A 21,296-nucleotide genomic window follows, 5' to 3' on the forward strand; every position below is an offset into this window, starting at 1 on the left:
TTAAAAATAGTTGAAACGATAAATTTTATGTTATGTATATTTTACAATAAAGACATATATTCGTATTTATATGTAGTCAGCTTTGACTATAAAAAAGAGAATGAACAACAAAATTTACACAGGTGCGCATATAGAGAGAAAACACTCTGGCTCTGAACAAAGTCCTAACTCCACAATATTAGTGAAACTAGATTGAAGGTTTTTTTTAAAAGAAGTGGGGGGCAAGTGTATGTGTTGATCAGGAAATAAAAGCTTTTTTCCTCAATAAACTGAAACTAGAATGAAACTAAAACATCTCTATACCTTTTTTGTATTTCATGATTTTGCCACTTTTATTTTATTTACAGATGACCAGTTTTGAGTTTTTCCCCAGGCACCAAATAAGATGGGTTACATTATTCATGTTTTTAAAAATGTCTCATCTCTCCTTTCATTGAGGTGTCATCACACGTTTTCTGAAAGATCCAAATAATAAATATTTGGGGCTTTGCAAGCCCTAAGTCTGTCACAGCTACTCAGCTCTACTGTTACAGTGCCGAAGCACCCAGAGCCAAATGAGGATGGCTGAGTTCCAATAAAACTTTATTCACGGACCCTGAAATTTAATTTCATATAATTTTCACATGTCACAAAATATTATTCTTTTGAATTTTTTCAAACTATTTAAAAATGTAAAAACCATTCATAGCTCATGGACCCTACAAAAATGCAAAGTGTCAGATATAATCATGCATGGGCCATAGTTTGCCAGCCTATACTTTTAATTGATGCTTTTTGAAATACTTTACCTGAATGAACTGCTAATTAAGAACAACAATAACAACAACAAAAACCCGAGCATAAATCTCAAACTAATTGTGATTTGTGTGACCAGAAATGGAAAGAAGAATCCCTAAGTTTTTGAAACTTAGTTTCTAATTGCAATCCATTTTGGCCACCAAGAAAAACAATAGCTATCAAGAAGTGTATATTATTTTTCTGAGAATTATGTATAGAGTGGTCATAGTGTTAAGAATATTTGTTTATAAATACCTATAATTACCCCAAATTTGCCCTTATTTCAAACATCATAATTGACTACTACTTGTCACTCTCTAACTTCAATAAGAGGAAAATCATTTGTCCAAATTAACAGTTAATCCAGTTTATGTTTCAGTATAATTTTAAAACAAATATATTTGATTGGTGTTCTGTGAAATTAACAAAGGAGCTATCTTCAGCTTTTTTACTGGGGCATTTGTCTTAATACCAAGTTAAATTCCTTTTCTTAAGTAAATAGTGATTTGTTATTGTTATATTTTTATAGACATTTTTAAATATAGATAACTAGATCAAATTGAGAGCTAAATACATGACTTTCTTATTTAAATCCATTTTACTTAACTCAGGTGAGTATGCATTGGCAGCAGAACTGTACAGAGAAGTGTTACGTTCATCTGAGGAACACAAAGGAAAACTCAAAACTGATTCACTCCAAGTAAGTAAAAACTAGACAGTTTCAGGTATATATTTTACTTGTTTTTAAAGAAATAACTTTTCTAAATATGTAAGAAGATGAAGGGTAACAAATGGACTGAGTCATAATCTCTGGCGATGATGCTTGGGATTTGGTCTTTTTAACAAGCACTGTAGGTGATTTGCATATGCAGTTCTTCCCTCTGGGTATTGGTTCCAAGACCCCTGCCCCCAAGATACCAAAATCTGTAGGTGCTCATGTCTCATATAAAATGGTATAGTTTTGCGTATAACCTGTATTTGCTTATTGTCTGCTGTAGGGCATATCTACAGTCACTTCATTCATGTGGATTTAGCATAGTGCTCAGTACATAACAGCTTCAAGTTTTGCTTTTGGGAATTGTCTGTGACCTTTTTTCCCCCAGATATTTTGATTCATGGTTGGTCGAATCTGCAGATTTGAAACCTGCAGATATGGAAGGCCAACTGTACACGAAAGTTTGAGATTTTTCTCAAATCATATGACAGTTTTTGAATTACTACTATTCCATGTGCTCAGGCCAGTAATGGCACAAGGCTAACTAGATAAATCTAACCTACATTAGAAAAACAGCTTGAAGTATTAATACTTTGAAGAATGAGGTCAGCTTTATCACTTTGCATGACCATCAACATATTTATTCACACGGTTTTCACCAAAAATAATAGAAAATGAGTTAAACTCAGCAGTAGAACTAAGTAATAATAAAACCTGTCTAACGATTTTCTAATTTAATTTTTGGAGGTCTTTTAGAGAGATTTGGATATTTCAATTACAACATTTAAGTATTAAATCTCTTTGTTTTTAGTTCTGTTCAGTGGATTATATAGACAAGGCTCTCTAGCTAAATGATAGATAAGGACCGCTTTTATTAATCTGGAGAAGTTCAGGCTTGAGTCCGTGGTGAGACTTCTTTACCAATCATGATATAGATCTTGGGACCTACATGTTCACATGTGCTCCAGTGGGTATTAGGAAATGCGTGTGAGGACAGAGGAGAGGAGAGAAAGTTAAATACAAGTCTACTTCTATCTGCAGCATGGATAAGGATTATAGAGGGCAGGCCATGGGCCTTAAGCAAATGTTTGCTTCATGGAGGAAGGAGGGAATGAAAAGGTGTGTTCTTGAATAAAGGTAACAAAAATAAAAGAGTGGACAAGAAGATAAGTCCAGTATGCTTGAGTTCCAGAGTAAGCAGTGTGGTTCTCACAGCCCCATCTACTGATAAAGCATGGCCTACTGGGTGTCTTGTTCTGTTCAGTCAGATAAGCCACTCTGTTCCCTTGGCATAAAACATCTAAAGGGATAGAGAGAGACAAGTATTCCTCCCATTCTGTTCCACCACTTTATGCAGAAAGCACCAAAAGTCCTCTTCCATGAGCACACAGAGACAAGGGAAGCTGAGTTTATTATACTGCTTTGCTTCTCTAGTGTTATTTACACATTTGTTGTTGTTGTTAAATCTGACAGTGTTACTGACTGTATTATCTATCTATGAAGCTATGTCGAAAAGACCTGAGACAGTTGAGTAACTCTTCAGAGATCTGTACCATGGCCTGTAATCTGTAGCCAAACAGAGTAAACCTTTATAGTCTCAAATCACTGGCACCAAGTCAGATCTTACCAGAAATACTCTCCGGATTAAATTTTATCCCTTATTTGTCTTCTCAAATTAACAGATAGGAATTACTTTTACTTTATTTCTTCTCAGAGCCCTTGACTCCAGAGAGAGTCTCTAATCCGATGCAGACTTCATATCAGAAAGAAGCCTGGCTTATATTGATTACAGAGATAGATAGATATAAGATAGAGTTTTCTCCTTCATACACCATCTTCACCTCCATCTTCTTCCCTTTTCAGCTCTGAAGTTCAACAGATCCACGTCATGGCCCTGTATTCTAATGTATCTCATAATCCCTATTTTTATCATAAATAATTGTTAGGCTTGTCCACACTCATTTCCCAGAAAAGGAATCAAATCAGTGCGGTCTGCCTTTTTATTTTGTGGGGCTTATTTGGCATGCTCTTCGTGCCTCATATAGACAAATGCTTGTACAGTAGAAGTAATATACCTATATTACATTTCTGCTAAGTGCATAGACATATTTCATAATATTATTTTTAATTGAAGAAAAATATCATTATGAATTAAGATCTTTACTGTTAAACTGACTGGTTTTCTCTGAGAAAGATGATATTCAAATAGCTTTAGGGGAAAAGTATTCAGTGCTGTGATCTTAAATGTGGTGTTAGTGCTCTGTATGCCTTTATTAATAGTAGATTCTCCCTTTATAGCGTCTACTACATCGACTATCATAATTACTGCCTTTGTGTGTTTATAGAGACTTCACGCTACCCATAACTTAATGGAATTGTTGGTAGCCAAGCACCCAGGGATACCTCCTACCTTGCGAGATGGCAGACTTGAGGAAGAGGTAATTATTATTTTTTTCATTGTATCTGTTAAAGAATATTTTTTCAGACTTCACGCTCCATCTAATTGATATTTCCTAGGGTCTGTAACATTTAAATAAAGGTAATCATGTTTTCCTGCTGTTCGATGTTCCATACTTTGCTGTGGTGATTTTGGGTGGCAGAGAATGACAGTACATATTATTTTGCTTCTCTGGTGATCTGCTTGCAGATATATGGTCACTGCTTGTTGTAGATATGGTTGTTATTAGCAGCACAGGAGGTAAATAAATAACATAAAAAAAAGGAGACCTTGTTGATCTAATGACAGATTTGCAAAAGATGTAGTTTAGTAAAACAAAAGTTTGTACTTTCTCCACCTTTCTGTGTATTATTTATGGCAGTAAATAAACTCAAATTTTCTGTAGTATTTTTTATGTCTACTCAAAGAAATTCCCTCTGCAATGAATATTGCCTCTCATTGGGAAGAGTGATACTATAAATTATTTCACTACAAATTTTTAAGTTACCCATGGATTTTTGCCTTTTTAAAGGTCAAGCTGTGGCAAAGCTTAAGTCTAAAGAGTAGTAGATATGTTTGAAATGTATTGAACTTGTAAGTAGAGCTTTTATTTAAACTAACAAGATAAAAAAAAGGAGGTTGCGTAAGTATGTACAGCACTTTCTTGTTGTAAAATGGCAGTCTGCATGTTGGAAATGTTTAAGTGCAGTTTCATTCCTGGTGCTGGCATATAATCAGCCACTCTTTGTTTAAATGACTTTAGTTGACAAGAAACTCTGGGAGACAGTCCAGTCTGTTAGTAGTTAGCTTTAATGGCCAACTGACTGATCTGAGAAATCATCTGCTTCAATCACCTCCTGTTGTAGATTAAGTAACGGAAGCCCCGGGAAGCAATGCCTTATCCAAAGATATGTATCATTCAGTCAGACCTCATGAAATTATCATTTTTGTAAGTCAAAAGTGGTCTGATATTGGTAATTTCATCTGGTTTATAAGAATAAAATTTTTCAGTATTTCTTTTGCTTGCAAATTACGTAATCCTTATCTTGTAAAGTTGAAAGGGGAAGAATTTTTAAATTCTTGTTGTATTAATCTGCTAGGGCTGCCATAACAAAATACCACAGACTGAGGCTTAAACAACAGAAATTTATTTCTCACAGTTCTGGATTCTGGCGGTCTAAGATCAAGGTGTCAGCAAGGTTGGTTTCTCCTGAGGACTCTCCTTGGCTTGTAGATGGCTGCCTTCTCTCTCTGTCCTCACTTAGCCTTTCTCTGTATGCTTGCTTCCCCGTTGCCTCTTTTCTTTTAAGGAGACCAGTCATATTGGATTAGGGCTTCACCCTTATGATCTCATTTAACTACATTTAACTCATTTAATCATCTCCGTAAAGGCCCTGTCTCCATATATGCTCACGTTGGGGTTAGGGCTTCACCATATGGATTTGAGCAGAACATAATTTAGTCCATAATACCTCTGTTACTGTATATTCTCAAGTATTATTTCTATATTAAAGCTGTTTCAAGAAATAACTAAATCATATGAGATTCTAAAAGGTATCCTTGCTTTGCTTTATAATTTGAAATGTTACTGTTCTTCTCCCTTTCTCTTTTTTTTTTTTAATTAAAAGTTAGAAATTTAGGGAGCAAACCCTCGGGATTTCTTAAGTTTTGTGACTTACAGGTAAATGTGTTCTCTTCGATATGTATCTTAGGAATTTCTGGCATGGCTTTTATAGTCTCTACAGTATACTTTTAGAGTTTTATGTTTAAATTAAGTGTCTTTAAATATATAAAATAACCACATTGTTCTTGAAACCTCATACTGAGTTAATTTCTAGACCCAGAGTGAAAGTTTAAACAAAAAGGAGTTTTGTTTCCATTGTCACAGGCTGAGCAGCTGCGCAAGCACTACATGAGCAAGTGTAACACGGAAGTGGCTGAAGCACAGCAGGCCCTGCTGCCTGTGCAGCAGACTATCCGCGAGCTCCAGAGGAAGGTCGGTCCCCACAGTGGCCTCTCCTGCTCCTGTCTCTCCACGGAGTGCTCTGGGTTTCACTTAGCTGTGGAGAGAAGCTTGAACTTTCTTACTCTTCTTGGAATTCTAAGCCTCTAGTACGGCACCTGTCCCACAACAAGTTTATTTGCTGTTAGCAGTGTTTATTGATTGAATGCAGAGATAAATCACCTGTTTTGAGGTTATTCTCTTCCATTGCTTTTAAGCTCTAATGGGTTTCTTTTACCTTGGGTATATAACAAGTTATCTTTGAAGAAAGTAAAGACTTCCATAACCTCCTTTTGATCTTAGATGTATATGTTTCCAAAAATCTTCTTTTAAGATGTCAGAACATTAGAACCATGGGTATTTTTCTTATGCAATACGTGCAATTTGAAATGAGTAGCAAAGTCTGAAGAAGAGGCTACACAGAATATATTCGTATTTGCTTTTTGATTTTAACCAGTTGCTCCACATTATATTTTTCCTAATGCATTAATTATTTAATATTCAGGCATACAATTTTGTTAGTTATCATAGATTATTCTTGAGTAGAATCTAGTTCAGTTATTTGAGTATTAGCATAATATCATTATGTTGAGAAAGAAACCAGTTATCTTTTCAAATGGAATGAGTACTGAATTTTCATTTTGGTGAAGTATTTTTTAGCACAACTTTATTATATAAGTGTATACAATAAATTTTCATTCATCTAGAACAGTCAGGAAACAGGTGTTCTTTTTAATTATTTATACAAAAGTCGTACTCATCCATCGTATGTAGAATATGTATACTTGTCTCCCCGCTATTATAATTTCCTTGAGAGTAGCATTTACTGCTTCTTTTGAGTTTTTCACAGAACCCAAGTGCCAGAAACATAGTGAGTACTAAAAAAATTTAATTGATCAGCTCTTCTCTTTTTTTACAGATTTATTCTAATTCCCCTTGGTGGCTGAATGTGATCCACAGAGCAATAGAATTTGCTATTGAAGAGGAACTTGTTCAACGAGTGCGAAATGAAATAACCAGCAACTACAAGCAACAAACTAGCAAGCTTTCTATGTCAGAGAAGTAAGAGAATAGACCAAAATAGAATAACTGTATGAGTAGCACCCCAAACATTCATATCATTCAGTCTTAAGAGGTACACTTAAATATTAGATCATATTGTGGTTATGAACATCTGGATTTGACATATTGTTAAGTGTACATTTCAAACCAAAATATTGGGTATAAGTCTAAAAGAACCCTTTTTTTTCCCTTTATGTATTAGTCCTTTTAAAATAGTCTCTTTTCAGGTTTTTTTTTTTGTTTTTTGTTTTTTTTATCTATCTGCTTAAAGTATTTTCTTTGTATCTTTCTTGCACAAAGTTGCTTAAAGCCAGCCCTTACAAAGTTTTGAAATTGTCTTTGTTTTGGAGGATTTTGTCCTTGGAGTAAGGCATTCATACTTTCTTATATAATTAATTTCCTAAGTATCATAGTGCAACAGTGGCCCAGTTTTTATATTGTAGAGTTACCTGCTCTCTCTTCCCCCATTTTCCTTCTCAACACTCGTCATTCTTTAGGGTCTTCGTAGTTAAATTGGATTATTGCCCTTGAACTGTAAATGGTGAATAATTTTTACCAAAGAACAAATTTGCTCTTTATCAAGAGGACCCTCAGTGGCGTAACCCAAAGGAATGTCTGTTCAATGTGAGGAACTTAGGTGTTGGGGCAGAACTGTGGATTCTTGGTAGGGGGCCTGCGAAAGAATCTTATTGCTTCTCAGATCGCATCCCAGTATAGGATCAGCCTTGGGATTAATGTCGTTTTCAGTGAAAAATTCATCATATCTTTGAAATCTTTTAAAATGTTCTTATTTACTCTTCTAAAAGCTTTTCTAAATATCTGCTAAAGCCCTAAAGAGATGTGCCGTATTTTTCATGTGTCATTAACTCGAATGTACTTTATTACAGTTTTCACCTTTTCCACCATACAGAACTTGATGGGCTTCTTGTTTCTGAAATACGTTCAGTGTATTACACTCTCGAGTGCACTTCCTATTTCCCTGTTTGTCTCAAGAATCACTGTTCCAGAATAAATTATCATTTAAGTCACGATTCATTTTATCCAATTTAAACACTATATCCTAATGTGTTCTGCCAGCATTGTGGAACCAGCTGATGAAATATTTTAAATATCTTTAACTTGTTTTTCTTAAATCACACAGATACTACTTAAGGGTTGCCTATCCTCATATTAGAACATCCCCTTATTAAATGTTTCGAGGTCCCAGGGCTGTTAAAGGACAAATAGGAAGCATAAAATGTACCATTGATTATACAAACATTCTTTTCAAAAACATCAGACATAAATAGAAAGTAATAGAACACATTTTAAAATATTAACTTACTATATAGGACATATTATATTACATATTATATATACAGAGATTATTTTAACACTGCTGTGTTTTTTAATGAGATTGACATCTCAGAAGCCAAATTATTCCTGTTTGCTTCTTAACGACTCTTGGGAAAGGCTTTGTAGCTTAGCGATTAAGAGCACAGGTAGGTAGGTTCTCAAGTCAGGCTACCGGTATTCACGTCCCATCTCCACCACTTAATAGTTCTGTGACCTTAGGAAAGAAATGTAGTTTTTTTCATCTATAAAACTACACAGCATTGTTGTAAAGATTAGGAAATGAGTATTTGCGAAGTGCTTACTTAAAATGGTATCTGCCATTTAGTATGGTGTCTGATAGTTACCTTCTATTATTATGTTTTCTTCTCTTTCATTTAAAAGACCTTCAAGAGAGAATATTGCTAAGATTTGTTAAATGCTGATTTGTGATATTTTTTAGACCCTAGTCACATTGCTCATACGTGAGTTAGTAGAGAGAAATTTTTTCAAAGCTGCTTCCCTTTCGTTTAAAAGTTAATTTTTGAAGAGTGTTTAAATTTCTAATAAATTAGAAATGAAAACTTTGTGGGTTTTTTTGTGAATAATATTGATACCTAACCTAATTGTGTTCGAGCATCTCTCTACAGGTTCTTTTAGAATTTCTTCAACAGCTATTCCATGTTTATTACATATGCTTTTTAAAAAAGGATATGATCTAATTCTTACCTTCTGAAAGTTAGCTTAATAAAACAATACCCATGAATAATTTGAGAAATACTTGAGTATGTGTAAAAACTGAACATAACAAATTACTGAAACGAATGATATGTTTTAATAAACCCCATGGACAGAAGAAACAGATTAGTGTTGGGGAAGCCTTCAGGAAGTAGAGCAGGCTCTTTAGAACAATTTAAAGAGAAGAGTATGTGGCATTTTAGGAAGGAGAAAAATATATACTTAATCTTAACAACAAATCGTGTTTGTATTTTCCATTTTCTTTTATTATTCTGTGCTTTCTTTTTCCTTTCATAAACTATGCATTTTTTTTCTTTAGCCCATTTCATTCAGTTTATCAGTATAGTTAAGAGCATTTTGTTTGGGTTTAACTCCTAACTCTGTCATATAATAACTTTGTAACTTATGTTAAATTGTTTTTGTTAAGCTTTATCCATAACATGGACTAGGTGGTATCTATTGAAATTTTACAGGCAAAGTGACTGGCATATAGTAAATGCTTAGTATATAATATTAATTTCCTTGTAACATGGAATATATGTAACTCCTGGCTATTTTTCATCCCAATTTTCCATCTTTATGTTTCATCCTGCCGTTACCTCGCCACATGTCAGCTAGCACGTCAGTAGGGACATCTGTAGTCATCATTAAAAAGAAAGAATGTGGCAGTCCTACTCTTTCAAAAACATCTTAGACAGCGACATAGATTTTGAGTACTGTTTTTCAGTTCCTGACACCAGGAACTGTCAGACTTTTTATCTTTGTAGTAGACAATCCAGTGTAACTATTCCTTGACTACTAATAAACACCAGTTGAATACACTCCTCAGGTAAACTCAGTAAGGTGTGACTAGATAACATGTTGCATAGTTTCTTTGTTTAACACCCATTTTCTGAATTTGAAGAAATTGACCTGCTATTCACTTCCGTTGTGCACGGTGCTGCTAAATCAGGTTCCGTGACTGCAGAGGTCTTCAGTTCTTACTTACAACACAAATGGAAGAGTTAAATAAGTTCCAGAAGCTAGTGAGAGAGGCTGTAAAAAACCTGGAGGGACCTCCATCTCGTAATGTTATTGAGTCTGCAACCATCTGCCACCTCCGACCAACCAGACTTCCTCTCAACTGGTAGGTAATGGGAGAAATCATAGGGTGAAACGGTATTCCGTTAAGCTACATTTCTTCTGAGAAAAGAAACAATGGTTCATATAATAAAATTATATGAATAAAATTCTGTCTGAATTCAGACAGAAGTCGAGATGTATTATTACTCTAACTTTTAAAAAAAGTCTCAAGGACCACATATAAAACTATTAAATTTTTTTCTAAAATGGCATTTTTGTTGAAAAGAAAAAGTGAAGTATAGAATACTAAGCCTTTCTTAGAAATTACCTGATTGCTGGTTATGTTTGACTATTTCTCTAATAATTTCTTCTTTTCTAGCTGTGTCTTTTGTAAGGCTGACGAATTGTTCACAGAGTATGAATCAAAGCTGTTTTCTCACACGTAAGTTCTCCAATCATTTCCCATCAGGAAAATGAAATATTTACAAGACTTGATGTTTTAAATAATAACACTATATTTTCCTCACAGTAACCTTTTTCTTATTTTTTCCTCTTATTAAATCAATTCAGTAAACTTTGGCATTTGTTCATTTAACATGCTCAGTTGCACCTATGCTGAAGTTTACCTAAAAATGCTCATGTCATGTAGTAATGTCTAATTGAGAGACAGTTTAGAGGAGTAACAGCCTCTCGAGTCCAACAGATTCGAACTCAAATCTCCGCCAACTTGGAAGCAAAGTACTTCTCTAAGTCTCAGTATCCTAATTCATGAAACGAAGGTAATAACACTTCTTGAGGTGTTTTTTTTTTAAATGTTAAGAGAATGTACATACTTGCTTAGCATAGTGTCTGGTACATGGTAAATGTCCTATAAAATGTTAGCTCTCATTATTAATATATTTTCTCCAACACAAATTTGAATTCTTCATCCTGTGTCAAGAATTAAACTAGACTAGTGGTTACCAGAGGATGGGGTGGGGGGGAGGAGGGAGGTAGATGGGGTAAAAGGGGTCAAATAGGTGGTGACAGAAAGAAATCTAACTGTGAGAGGTGAACACACAATGCAATATATATATGCCTTACTGTTAAATTGTACAATTTACTGGATTTCGTTAACCAATGTCACCATAAAAGAATTTAAAAAAATAATAATAAAATGACTGAATGGACATAGGCATAGATAAAATATATTTTATAATAAGATCATATTAAACATACTACCTTGTAACCTGAATTTTTAAGTAAATACAATTTTATATTAAAAAAAAGAAAAAAAATTAAGCTACTTAGTGAGTGCATATAGCTGTGGCATTACCAAAATCATTTCTGCTTTACAAAAATGGAAATTGAGAAAAGGCTAAGTTCTGATTGCCTCAAAAAAAAAAAAGAGATTGACAGTGTGCATTTAGATCATCTTGTGATTTTTTTTTTTTTGAGGGGAGTGATTAGGTTTTTGTTCGTCTCTTTGTTTTTGTATGGTTGACTGTGGTGCTACTTGGTGTTTTGCATTGTTTTAATTCTCGGAGTAAGATTTCAGCCTGGAATTTAGAGCCATTTATAATGCCAAATGGCCCTCAAAAACTGGTCAAATTTATGATGCCTCGGGCATTTTCGGAATTGCCGTGGTTTTTCCAAAGTCTTGCAAGCTTGATCTTGTAGACGTAACTTTGAGAAATGGTGAAATTTTCATTACTAACCTTGTTTCCCTATAAATTGGCTCTGCCAGTATAACTTTTATAGTGCTTGTTCCCCACTGATACTAGTTATTATAGTATTGTTCTCGAATGTCTTCAGAGTTAAAGGCCAGACTGCAATATTTGAGGAGATGATAGAAGATGAAGAAGGACTGGTGGATGATCGAATAACTACCACCAACCGGGGTCTGTGGGCAATAAGTGAGACGGAGCGATCTATGAAAGCTCTGCTATCATTTGCAAAGTCACATAGATTTGATGTTGAATTCATTGATGAAGGAAGTACTTCAATGGATCTCTTTGAAGTTTGGAAGAAGGAATATAAGGTACAGTATTTTAAAACTTCCAATATTGAAAGTTCTCTCGATTTACATTCATTTTAGTTGCTACTTTCCCTTTTCTCTCTTCAATTTTTAAAAATCTGCCTAGAGATTTGAGATGTCATAATTTCTCTTTCCCTAAAATGTAATGATTCTAATGATGAATAATAAACACATAGTGAACAAATAAGGAACTTCTATTTATTAAATTTCTAAAGAAAATTATTATTAAAATGAAATTTATATGAAAACTTTTACTTAGCTGTGAAAATGGTCATTCTCTTCTTAGCTTGATCTTATACTGCTATTCTGTGAAATTATTATTTTTTATTTATTTTTTGCAATTCTGTGAAATTAAAGTAGAGTCTTTTTTACTTTTCTGTTTTGTTATACTTTTGCTCTTTGAATAACAACAAACCATCAACAGCCTTGAAGACCGGAGAACATAGTAAGTTTTTCTCAATATTACAAGACTGGAAACCATTACGATTAATTCACAAAGTGACCCTTCATATTAATACTTTAATATTTTCATTATATTATAACTGTCCTTGAGATGAGGTTCTAGAATTCGTTAATTTTGAATTATTCTTTATATTTGAATTTTTTCCATCTATTATCCTACTTTGCAGGTGAGATGGGTGAGGGAATGAAAGAAGCTTTTTTCTTTATAGATATAAGTTGTAATTCCATTTAATGTCTCTTTTTCAATCTAAAGTTATTGCCTTTTAAAGCAGGATAAAAATTTTCATCCAGAAATAGAAAATATGCTGTCTTTATCAGTTCATGTGTTTGACAAATTGGGGGATGATACTTTTATAGTGTTGAAACCATTGGTTCATAATAATTTTTTTCTTTCACATTACTGTTCTAAATGCTAAAGCACATAAACGTAGTTAATTATAGCAAGCCATGGAAGAAGATAGCGCTGTATAGTGTCCACTTGGCCCTACATTCTTTGGGCTCATTTTGGCCACACACTGTGTCAGAGGAGCACTTTTCATGTAGTTCTCCCAGAACTTTGTATATGTTTTTCTGCATAACATTGAAGACTAAACTCTTTTACAGCAATGTAAGTGAATGAGCTCCTGCTTCACACATCAATCAGGATTGACCTAAAGTATGTTAGTGAAGAAAGCATATCAAAAATTTTATAATGATACCATTTCTATAAATTTTAGAAACATGTATCCAGATTATTAAGGATATGCAGATTAGTATAATCACAACAGAAAGTACAAAATATTAAGTCCAATTCAAAATAGTGGCTACCCCATTGTTGGGGGTTGAAGGAAGAATGTGTGAGGAAAGGGAGTCATACAGTTGAGAAGGAACACAGAGGCTTTCTAAAAAATTGGTACTGTTCTTTTTCTTAAATTGGATGGTGGGAACTTGGTTGTGTATTTTAGTATTCCCAGTATCGTATATACACGTTATTTTGAATATGTAAAATATTTTATAATAAAAAACAGTTCTTTGAAAAAATAAAGTAGAGATTCCATCAGACTAATATGGATCTATAAGGATCTTTGAGTCTACCAGGAAATGTGAGTATTCTGTTTCTAAGAATCTAGAGGCAGTATTGTGCATTGTCCTATAGAGATTTTTAGTCATACATCCTCATCCTAAAAATGGCTAAGAATTGCTTGTACCTTAGACACTTAATGAAAAAAATGTATATGTCATAATACCTCACTGAAGACTTTTGACCAAGACGCATCTTGGTTGTTTCAAGCAATTTTAATTATGTGCTTTACTACTGTCCTTGTCTTTTCTGTCCCTCCAGTTGCTTCACGAATACTGGATGGCTCTGCGGAATCGTGTATCTGCTGTTGATGAACTTGCAATGGCTACAGAACGACTAAGAGTACGTCATCCTAGGGAGCCAAAGCCCAATCCACCCGTTCTTCACATCATTGAACCACATGAGGTAATTTGCAAATAAATCACAAAAAATAGCACAAATAGGTAGCACAAAAATCCAAGAACCATAGGATAGTCAGGACAGTGATCTCTTCAATAAGTATGCATTTAATCTTTTTCTTAGTTCGACCCATATGAAGTTGTTGGATATTGTTGGTCAAAAATAGTCAAAGATGAGTAATTTTATATCGAATACTTGGTTAAAATTCACTATTTTGGAGCATTTGTTTATTTCCAGATTGCATATTCATCTATTTTTGAGCACCTTCTATGCACTAAAACCTGAAGATATCCTTGGGCAGTTTTTAGACACATGCCCTTTTACTTCAGCTTTTTCAGGACAAGAAAAATCTTCCCTAAGAACAATGAAAAACTGCTTTTGCAGTGTTTTCCTTTGAAGAGATACTGATAACTTATCTTCTAATAAATCCCTCTTTGTGTCTCAGGATTAAAAATAACTTCAGCAACTTTTTTCCTTTCCCATTAATATTATTTTCTTTATAGTTTATTTTTATTCCTTATGGGTGTTTAATCTGTTAAATCTTTTTCTTTCTATAAAGCTTGAAGACTACCTTAGAAAAACTTAGAAATATTCATTATATACTATTTTACTTAACTTTTAAAACAGAATTCTCAGTATGTTTATTCTGTGAAAGCAAGCTCCTCTTATTTAACCCTGCTTTACCGTCTCCTGTGTTCTCCTGAGGAGCCCAGGTGGCCCGGTCGGGGGATGCGCTGGCAGGGAGAGTCTTCCCTGGGCTTCTTAGAATCACTCTAACCAGAGCAGCATCGCACTTTGGTTTTTTTTTTATCGCGTGGATATATTATTCAAAAATGATGCACCAATAGAGTTCGAGTTGATTTTTATCCGACACCAAGTGTATAGGGAAGCTTCCTATTCAAAAGAATTCTACGTTGAATTTTGTCTTTTGGAAAGCAAAAAATATATGTATTTCCTTTTGAAATATACAACTTTGAGTTTTCCCATGTAAATGGGTTTTTCGAAAAGAAGACACATTTGTATTATTGAGGAAGAATTATGCATGTTTAATATAATTTTACTGTTGTTCTGAGAGAATAAAGAAGTTGTTTTCTTTTTCAGGTAGAACAAAATCGGATAAAGCTCCTAAATGATAAAGCTGTTGCTACATCACAGCTTCAGAAAAAACTTGGGCAACTTCTTTACCTAACCAACTTAGAGAAGGTATTGTTAAAGATGCTACTTTTTTCCCATGTTGCATTGTTAATATACCACTTTAGTGACTTCTTCCATTTAATCTATTAGTCCCAAATTTAATGATACAGATTTTTTTTATCAACCTTTTATTTGTGGTAGTTATATAAGTCAGAATGCTAGCTGTGTCTACAATAGCTATACAGATCACAAAAGATGATATCTATAGAAAATATGTTACACAGATAATATGAAGGTGTTCACTATATAATATAGAACAGTGTAAACAGACAAAATTTCAAAGCCTTGAATGTGGAAGTATTAACAATATACCTATAGGCAAAGATTGCATTATTTAATATGTACGTATGCATTCATTAATACATAGATTTTTTAAAATTTGTTATTTGAAACTGTAAGATGTGTTTGGAAAGCTGTTAAGTCAGAAGGCATAATGAATTATTGAATGTAATTCACAGCACATTTTCTGAGTTGTGAACAAAGTATTATATTGTATTTTAATATATATACCTCCATTTTATTATAGGAATAAATGTCAGTTGTCAGAGTGCCTTATTAGTCAAGATGTAGTAATAGATTTTTGGATAAGGCAAATGAAGGAAAACACCAGACTAGAGTTGGTCCTGTAAACTGGTACAAATACATTTAAGAGAATCATTAAATCCTGGTGGTGACAAAATGAAAAGTTGAACAATCATTATAGGTAAAATAGCATGGTGGTTAAGAGATAGACTTTGGACCCAGACAGTGCAAGTTTGAATCATGATGTCACTATTTTCCAGTTATAAGACTTTAGTTATTTACCTCTCTCTGCCCCATCTGTAAAATGAGAATAATAACACTATTTTTAGGGCCCTCTTGAGGAGTATATGATTCAATATATGTAAAGTGCTAGTGATATTCTTGGTTATTAAGCATTTCCTAAGTGTTTGTTGTTATTATCATATCATTACTACTGTTACTGTGATGATTACTATTATTCTGGCAGGAGAAAAAGAGAAAGGAAGACTTAAAAATTAGTCTTATGCAAAATGCTAGCAATAGAAAAATAACATTTGAGGGGGAAAAGTCAAAATTCTCAGATGTGAATTTCTAAAAATGTAAGATTTCTATACTTTAAATATGAAAGTCAAAATTAAGAGACAGTCTTATAGAACATAAAATGATATCCTCTCTATGTTGAATTATTTTTTAAATTAAAATTCCAAGCAAAACCCGATTTGGTTAATAATGAAGAAAAACTATTTAATCTATAAATGAAAGAAAATCAAATTAAGTAGTTACTATTTTCTGCCAACAAGTAGGCAAAAAGATTTAAATAACATTCCATAGTGGTAAAGGGACAGAGAATAGATATTTTATGCATTACCAATGAAAATGTAAATTTATATAGCCTTTCCCTGAAAGCATTTGAACATGTATTAGCAATTTTATATACCTTATATCCTTTGACTCAGTACTTCTTGTAATTTTCCCTAGATATTCTAAATTAATAGAAATTTAAGAAGCGAATTAGGTATAAGGATATTTATTGCAGTGATATTTATTATAATAATAAACATGGAAGACTAAATGTCCAACAAAAATTATATTTATATAAATCATGGATTATTCTTATAATGACAAGATAGAAATATTTTAAGTGATTTTTTCAGTGAATTAATGAGAAAAGAAATACTCATGTTAGAAAGTTGAGAGAAAAAAATAAAATCGTAAATGGATAATCTCAGTTTTTTGTGATTTTTTTCTTTAAAAGATAATGAACTTAACAAACTTTTTAAATGATTAAGTTTTCTGACAGTCAAATATTTATTGAGCACCTGCTATGTACATGCATTATTGTACTAGGAGTTTGAGATAGACAGACTTGATCCCCAGCCTCAAGGAGTTTTGACTAATTTGATGTGGGCATATAATAGGCACTAGATCAAGTAGTGATTTGTAAGATGTTAGAGATTCATCCAAACTTGATGATTAAATTAATCACTCCAACAGCTAAAGTCTATTGACCGATGAATGGATAAAGAAGGTGCAGTGTATATATACAATGGTATATTTTTCAGCCATAAAAAAGAATGAAATCCTGCCATTTGCAACAACATGGATAGACGTTGAGGGCATTATGCAAAGTGAAATAGGACAGAGAAAGACAAATACCTTATGATCTCACTTGCATGTAGAATCTGAAATAAAACATGGATACAGACAACTGATTGCTGGTTACCAGAGATGAGGGTTTATAGAGGTGGATGAAATAAGTGAAGAAAGTCAAAAGATATAAAATTCCAGTTATTAAATAAACAAGTCGTGGGGATGTAATGTATAGCATGGTAACTATATTTAATACTGTATTGTATGTTTGAAAGTTGTTAAGTGAGTAAACCTTACAAGTTCTTATCACAAAAAAAAATCTGCAACTGTGTATGGTGACGAATGTTAACTAGACTTATTGCAGTGATCATTTTTTAATATATACAAATGTCACATCATTCCATTGTACACCTGAAACTAATATAAAATTGTATGTCATTTTTACCTCAGTTTTTAAAAAGTATGTTTTTCTAAAGGAATTAAACCAGAAATCAGTAATGGAAAGATAACCAGATAAATCCCTAGATGTTTGGAAATTAACAACACACTTCTGAATAACCCATGAGTCAAGGAAATCACAATGGAAACTTGAAAATATTCTGAACTGAAAAAAATGAAAATATTTGACAATATGCAGTTAAGGCATGCTTAAAGGGAAATTTATAACTTTAAATCAGTGATCTGCAAACTGTTAAGTATAGGACAAATCCAGGCCACTACCTGTTTTTATAAATAAAGTTTTATTGGAACACAGTTACACTCATTTGTTTTTATATTATTTGTATCTGCTTTTGTGCTACAACAGCAGAGTTGAGTAGTTGCAACAGAGATCTTGTGGCCCACAAAAACCTAAAATATTTACAACCAAGCTCTTTACAGAAAAAAATGCTAATCCTTGCTGTTAAATCAATTAAAAAAGAAGAGATATTATAAATTATGGTAGATTGTTTACAGAATGCTACATTAATACTCCCTCTTGTGTGCGTGCTTTTGAGATGATCCCCTCTTACTATGACTCTGGGCTTGGTTGTATGACTTGCTTTTGGCCTTGTGGCACAAGTAGAAACTTAGAAAGTCCATGCACATTGGAGTTTTCCCATGTCTTGCTTTTCTCCGGAACTCTGAGGCTTTGTGAAGAAGCCCAGCTTACCTTTGAGATGCATAGGCCTCAGCTCAGCCCTCTCCCCAGACCATCTCACCTACCAACTGCTAGATGTGAACGTGAGACCATCCTGGACCATCCTGGACCATCCAGCCACAGCTACGTCAGCCCTCCCCAGAATTACCCAGCCGACCTATGAAATCAGGAGAAATAAATGGTTCATTTAGCCACTAAGTTTTTATATGTTATCTGAAATAAATCAATAATTAAGATAAGAATAATTCAGTTTAACCTTTTTAAATGCCTGCTTTTCATTTTACCTTCTATGATAATCACAAATATAAATAATATAACTTTAACAAACTGTAATAAAAATTGTTTCCATTTTTTTTGTTCACTCCTTTAATAAATGTTATTTGTAAATTCCAAAAAAATGATAGCATCAGATAGTATATGAATTATTCAGTCATCTCAACTGTCAGGTTATTTAAATTGCAATTGCCAGCATTCATTTCTACAAATTGAATTATAAAACATGTATCAGTTGTAAAACATGTACCTAATATATTTTTGAATTTTTGTTTTAATAGTCTCAAGACAAAACTTCAGGAGGTATTAATCCAGAACCTTGTCCAATCTGTGCTCGACAGCTGGGAAAACAGGTGAAATTAAATAAAACACGTTACACTTTTCAGGAACTTCTACATACATCCTCTCTTTCCACTTTCCTCCCACCCTTACACAATTTCTCTCAACGACTTTGTATGCAAGACAATATTTATTATCTCCATCTGAAAAGTAGGGCCAGAGGTTAGCCGACATGCTTAGTGCCACATATGTTTGTGCAGTGGTTTTCATTAATTCATAAATGGAAACATATTCTTAGAATAACCCATCTTCTTCTTTGAAGATGCATAATTTGGGGTATTGTTTCCAGTCATAAATTTGGATCTGAATAATTTGGCTTTGTCAGTTTAACATGGTTATTTGGTAATTGTATAGAAATATAATACAGCACACATATATTTATCTAAGAAAGTATTACAAAGGTATAGTAACACAGCTCTTACTTAGTATTATTAATATCTAATAATACCAGGCTTTAAACTACAAATAACAGCGATCTTAGGGGAATTTAGACCATTATAGCAATTAAATATATTTCTTGTGAATATTAGTATATTCACAGATGTTCAAAAACTTGATGGCACCGTATTCTCCTCAGAAAGATCCTTTTTATCCTATGATTTATGAAATTATAAATTCCTACTTTGTATGATAAATCAGTATATATATTATCACTGTATTCATTGCTTTTCAAAATTTGAAAGATTAGCTTATAATTAAGTGAGTGAAAGTGTTTTGGGGTTTTTTTTTACTGTGGAGCTGAGAGTAGAAAGTTAAATATATGGGATCCATATTCTGACCAATAATCAGAAACAAAGTACCTGTTAGTGTCTGTGATTTAGGGAGAAGGCGAGATTTTAAAGGGTACTTTATTGATAATAAATCTTAAAAGTATAGACATTACATTGGAAACTGAGCAGAAGAATAGTAATATACAGATATTGGTGATTTCCGATAAGTCAACAATAAAAATTCTGTGATAAAAGTTGCGATGAAAATGAAAAGAATCATGATGAAAGTTGCTTTTGTTTTGGATGAGATTCGTGCAACTGGATTGTCTGAAATTTTATTTCATTTTCGTCCTAAACATTTCCATTTTCGTCCTAAACATTTTAAAACTCTTTCATATACATTATTTAATTTAATTCTTGTATAATCAGGGTCTCCTACACTTAGGAGAATATATCGTGTTATAATAAGAGTGACAAAATGCTACTCTTCTAACTCTATTCAAAAGCTTTAGGAACTCTAGTTCCTTTCCCTCTCGCTTACCAATTCTCCACTTCTAATTTAGAGAATCTGTTGAGGGTAACTCATATATAGTGCCTCCCATCCTGGAAGCATTGCCATTTGTCTGTTCTTTTTAGGCCATTTCAGTCAACTTTCTGTCTCCTAGTGATGTGGCGCCAGAGGTCTCTGGTTTCTCCTCCCTTGCAGATGGACCTGTCTTGTTTTTCGGCTTGTCCATTCTAAATGCCCACGAGCTACACAAGTGCCCTTCATCTCCAGTGGCACTAGAGGTACACAGGGTACAAGATAGTGCTGCTCTTTGTCTACAGAAATGCTAGTGAAACAGTTATTTTCCTATGGCCTCAACTCCTGGGACTCTGGCACAGTCTTTGAGAGGTGCAACTAGAGAGCAGCATGAACAGCATCAGCCAGAAAAACCCCAACTCTTCCCTTAGTGTGAGTTCTTTTCCAAGGAGCTTCATAGTCCATCTGCAAAGTATCTTGGGAAGGCAAGCACAACCACATACCTCCTTTTCATACTAGTTCATACATGTCCAGATCCTAGAAAATCACAGCTTAGGGCTTAGCACTACCCAGTTTTTATTGTTGTTGTTCTTGTTTATTACCAGATGAAAAGGTTAAATAATTAGCATAAGAGGCTATAGCTTTTAGAACTGACACCTCGATTAAATCTAATGCTTCTCTACATCCCACCGTTGCCCAGAAGTGAAGGAATCCCCATAATGTGCTCCGGAGAAGATTATTGTACTTTTTTTTTAAATAAGAGAGTTTTCAAAACTCTCTTTTTATTTGTTTATTTGAGAATTTTTAAAATGTATTCAGAACTACATTTAAAATCTGAGATATTTCTCGTTCTCTATATCAGCGGTCCCCAACCTTGTTGACACCAGGGACCAGTGCTCCTATGAGAATCTAATGCCCGATGCTCTGAGCTGGAGCTGAGGTGGTGATGCTAGTGCCAGGGAGTGGCTGCAAATACAGATGAAGCT

At 33.6% G+C, this 21,296-nt stretch overlaps 1 protein-coding gene across 8 annotated transcripts in view; it reads left to right on the plus strand.

The window, feature by feature from the left end:
• Positions 1 to 21,296, plus strand: part of SHPRH (SNF2 histone linker PHD RING helicase) — a 78,134-nt gene that overhangs the window by 32,481 nt on the left and 24,357 nt on the right. For all 8 annotated transcript variants that reach the window (XR_005649481.1, XM_039846966.1, XM_039846963.1 and 5 more), the window contains 10 exons: positions 1,389 to 1,477; positions 3,838 to 3,930; positions 5,818 to 5,925; positions 6,851 to 6,993; positions 9,995 to 10,168; positions 10,484 to 10,546; positions 11,899 to 12,124; positions 13,905 to 14,048; positions 15,144 to 15,245; positions 19,020 to 19,091. Coding sequence is in view for 7 of the 8 variants with exons in the window: in XM_039846966.1 (XP_039702900.1) it covers positions 1,389 to 1,477; positions 3,838 to 3,930; positions 5,818 to 5,925; positions 6,851 to 6,993; positions 9,995 to 10,168; positions 10,484 to 10,546; positions 11,899 to 12,124; positions 13,905 to 14,048; positions 15,144 to 15,245; positions 19,020 to 19,091 (1,214 nt within the window). In the remaining variant the exon portion in view is untranslated. The remainder of the gene's footprint in view (positions 1 to 1,388; positions 1,478 to 3,837; positions 3,931 to 5,817; positions 5,926 to 6,850; positions 6,994 to 9,994; positions 10,169 to 10,483; positions 10,547 to 11,898; positions 12,125 to 13,904; positions 14,049 to 15,143; positions 15,246 to 19,019; positions 19,092 to 21,296) is intronic.

This window comes from Pteropus medius, unplaced genomic scaffold, assembly GCF_902729225.1.
Source record: "Pteropus medius unplaced genomic scaffold, Ma_sr-lr_union100, whole genome shotgun sequence".
Classification (NCBI taxonomy): Eukaryota; Metazoa; Chordata; class Mammalia; order Chiroptera; family Pteropodidae; genus Pteropus; species Pteropus medius.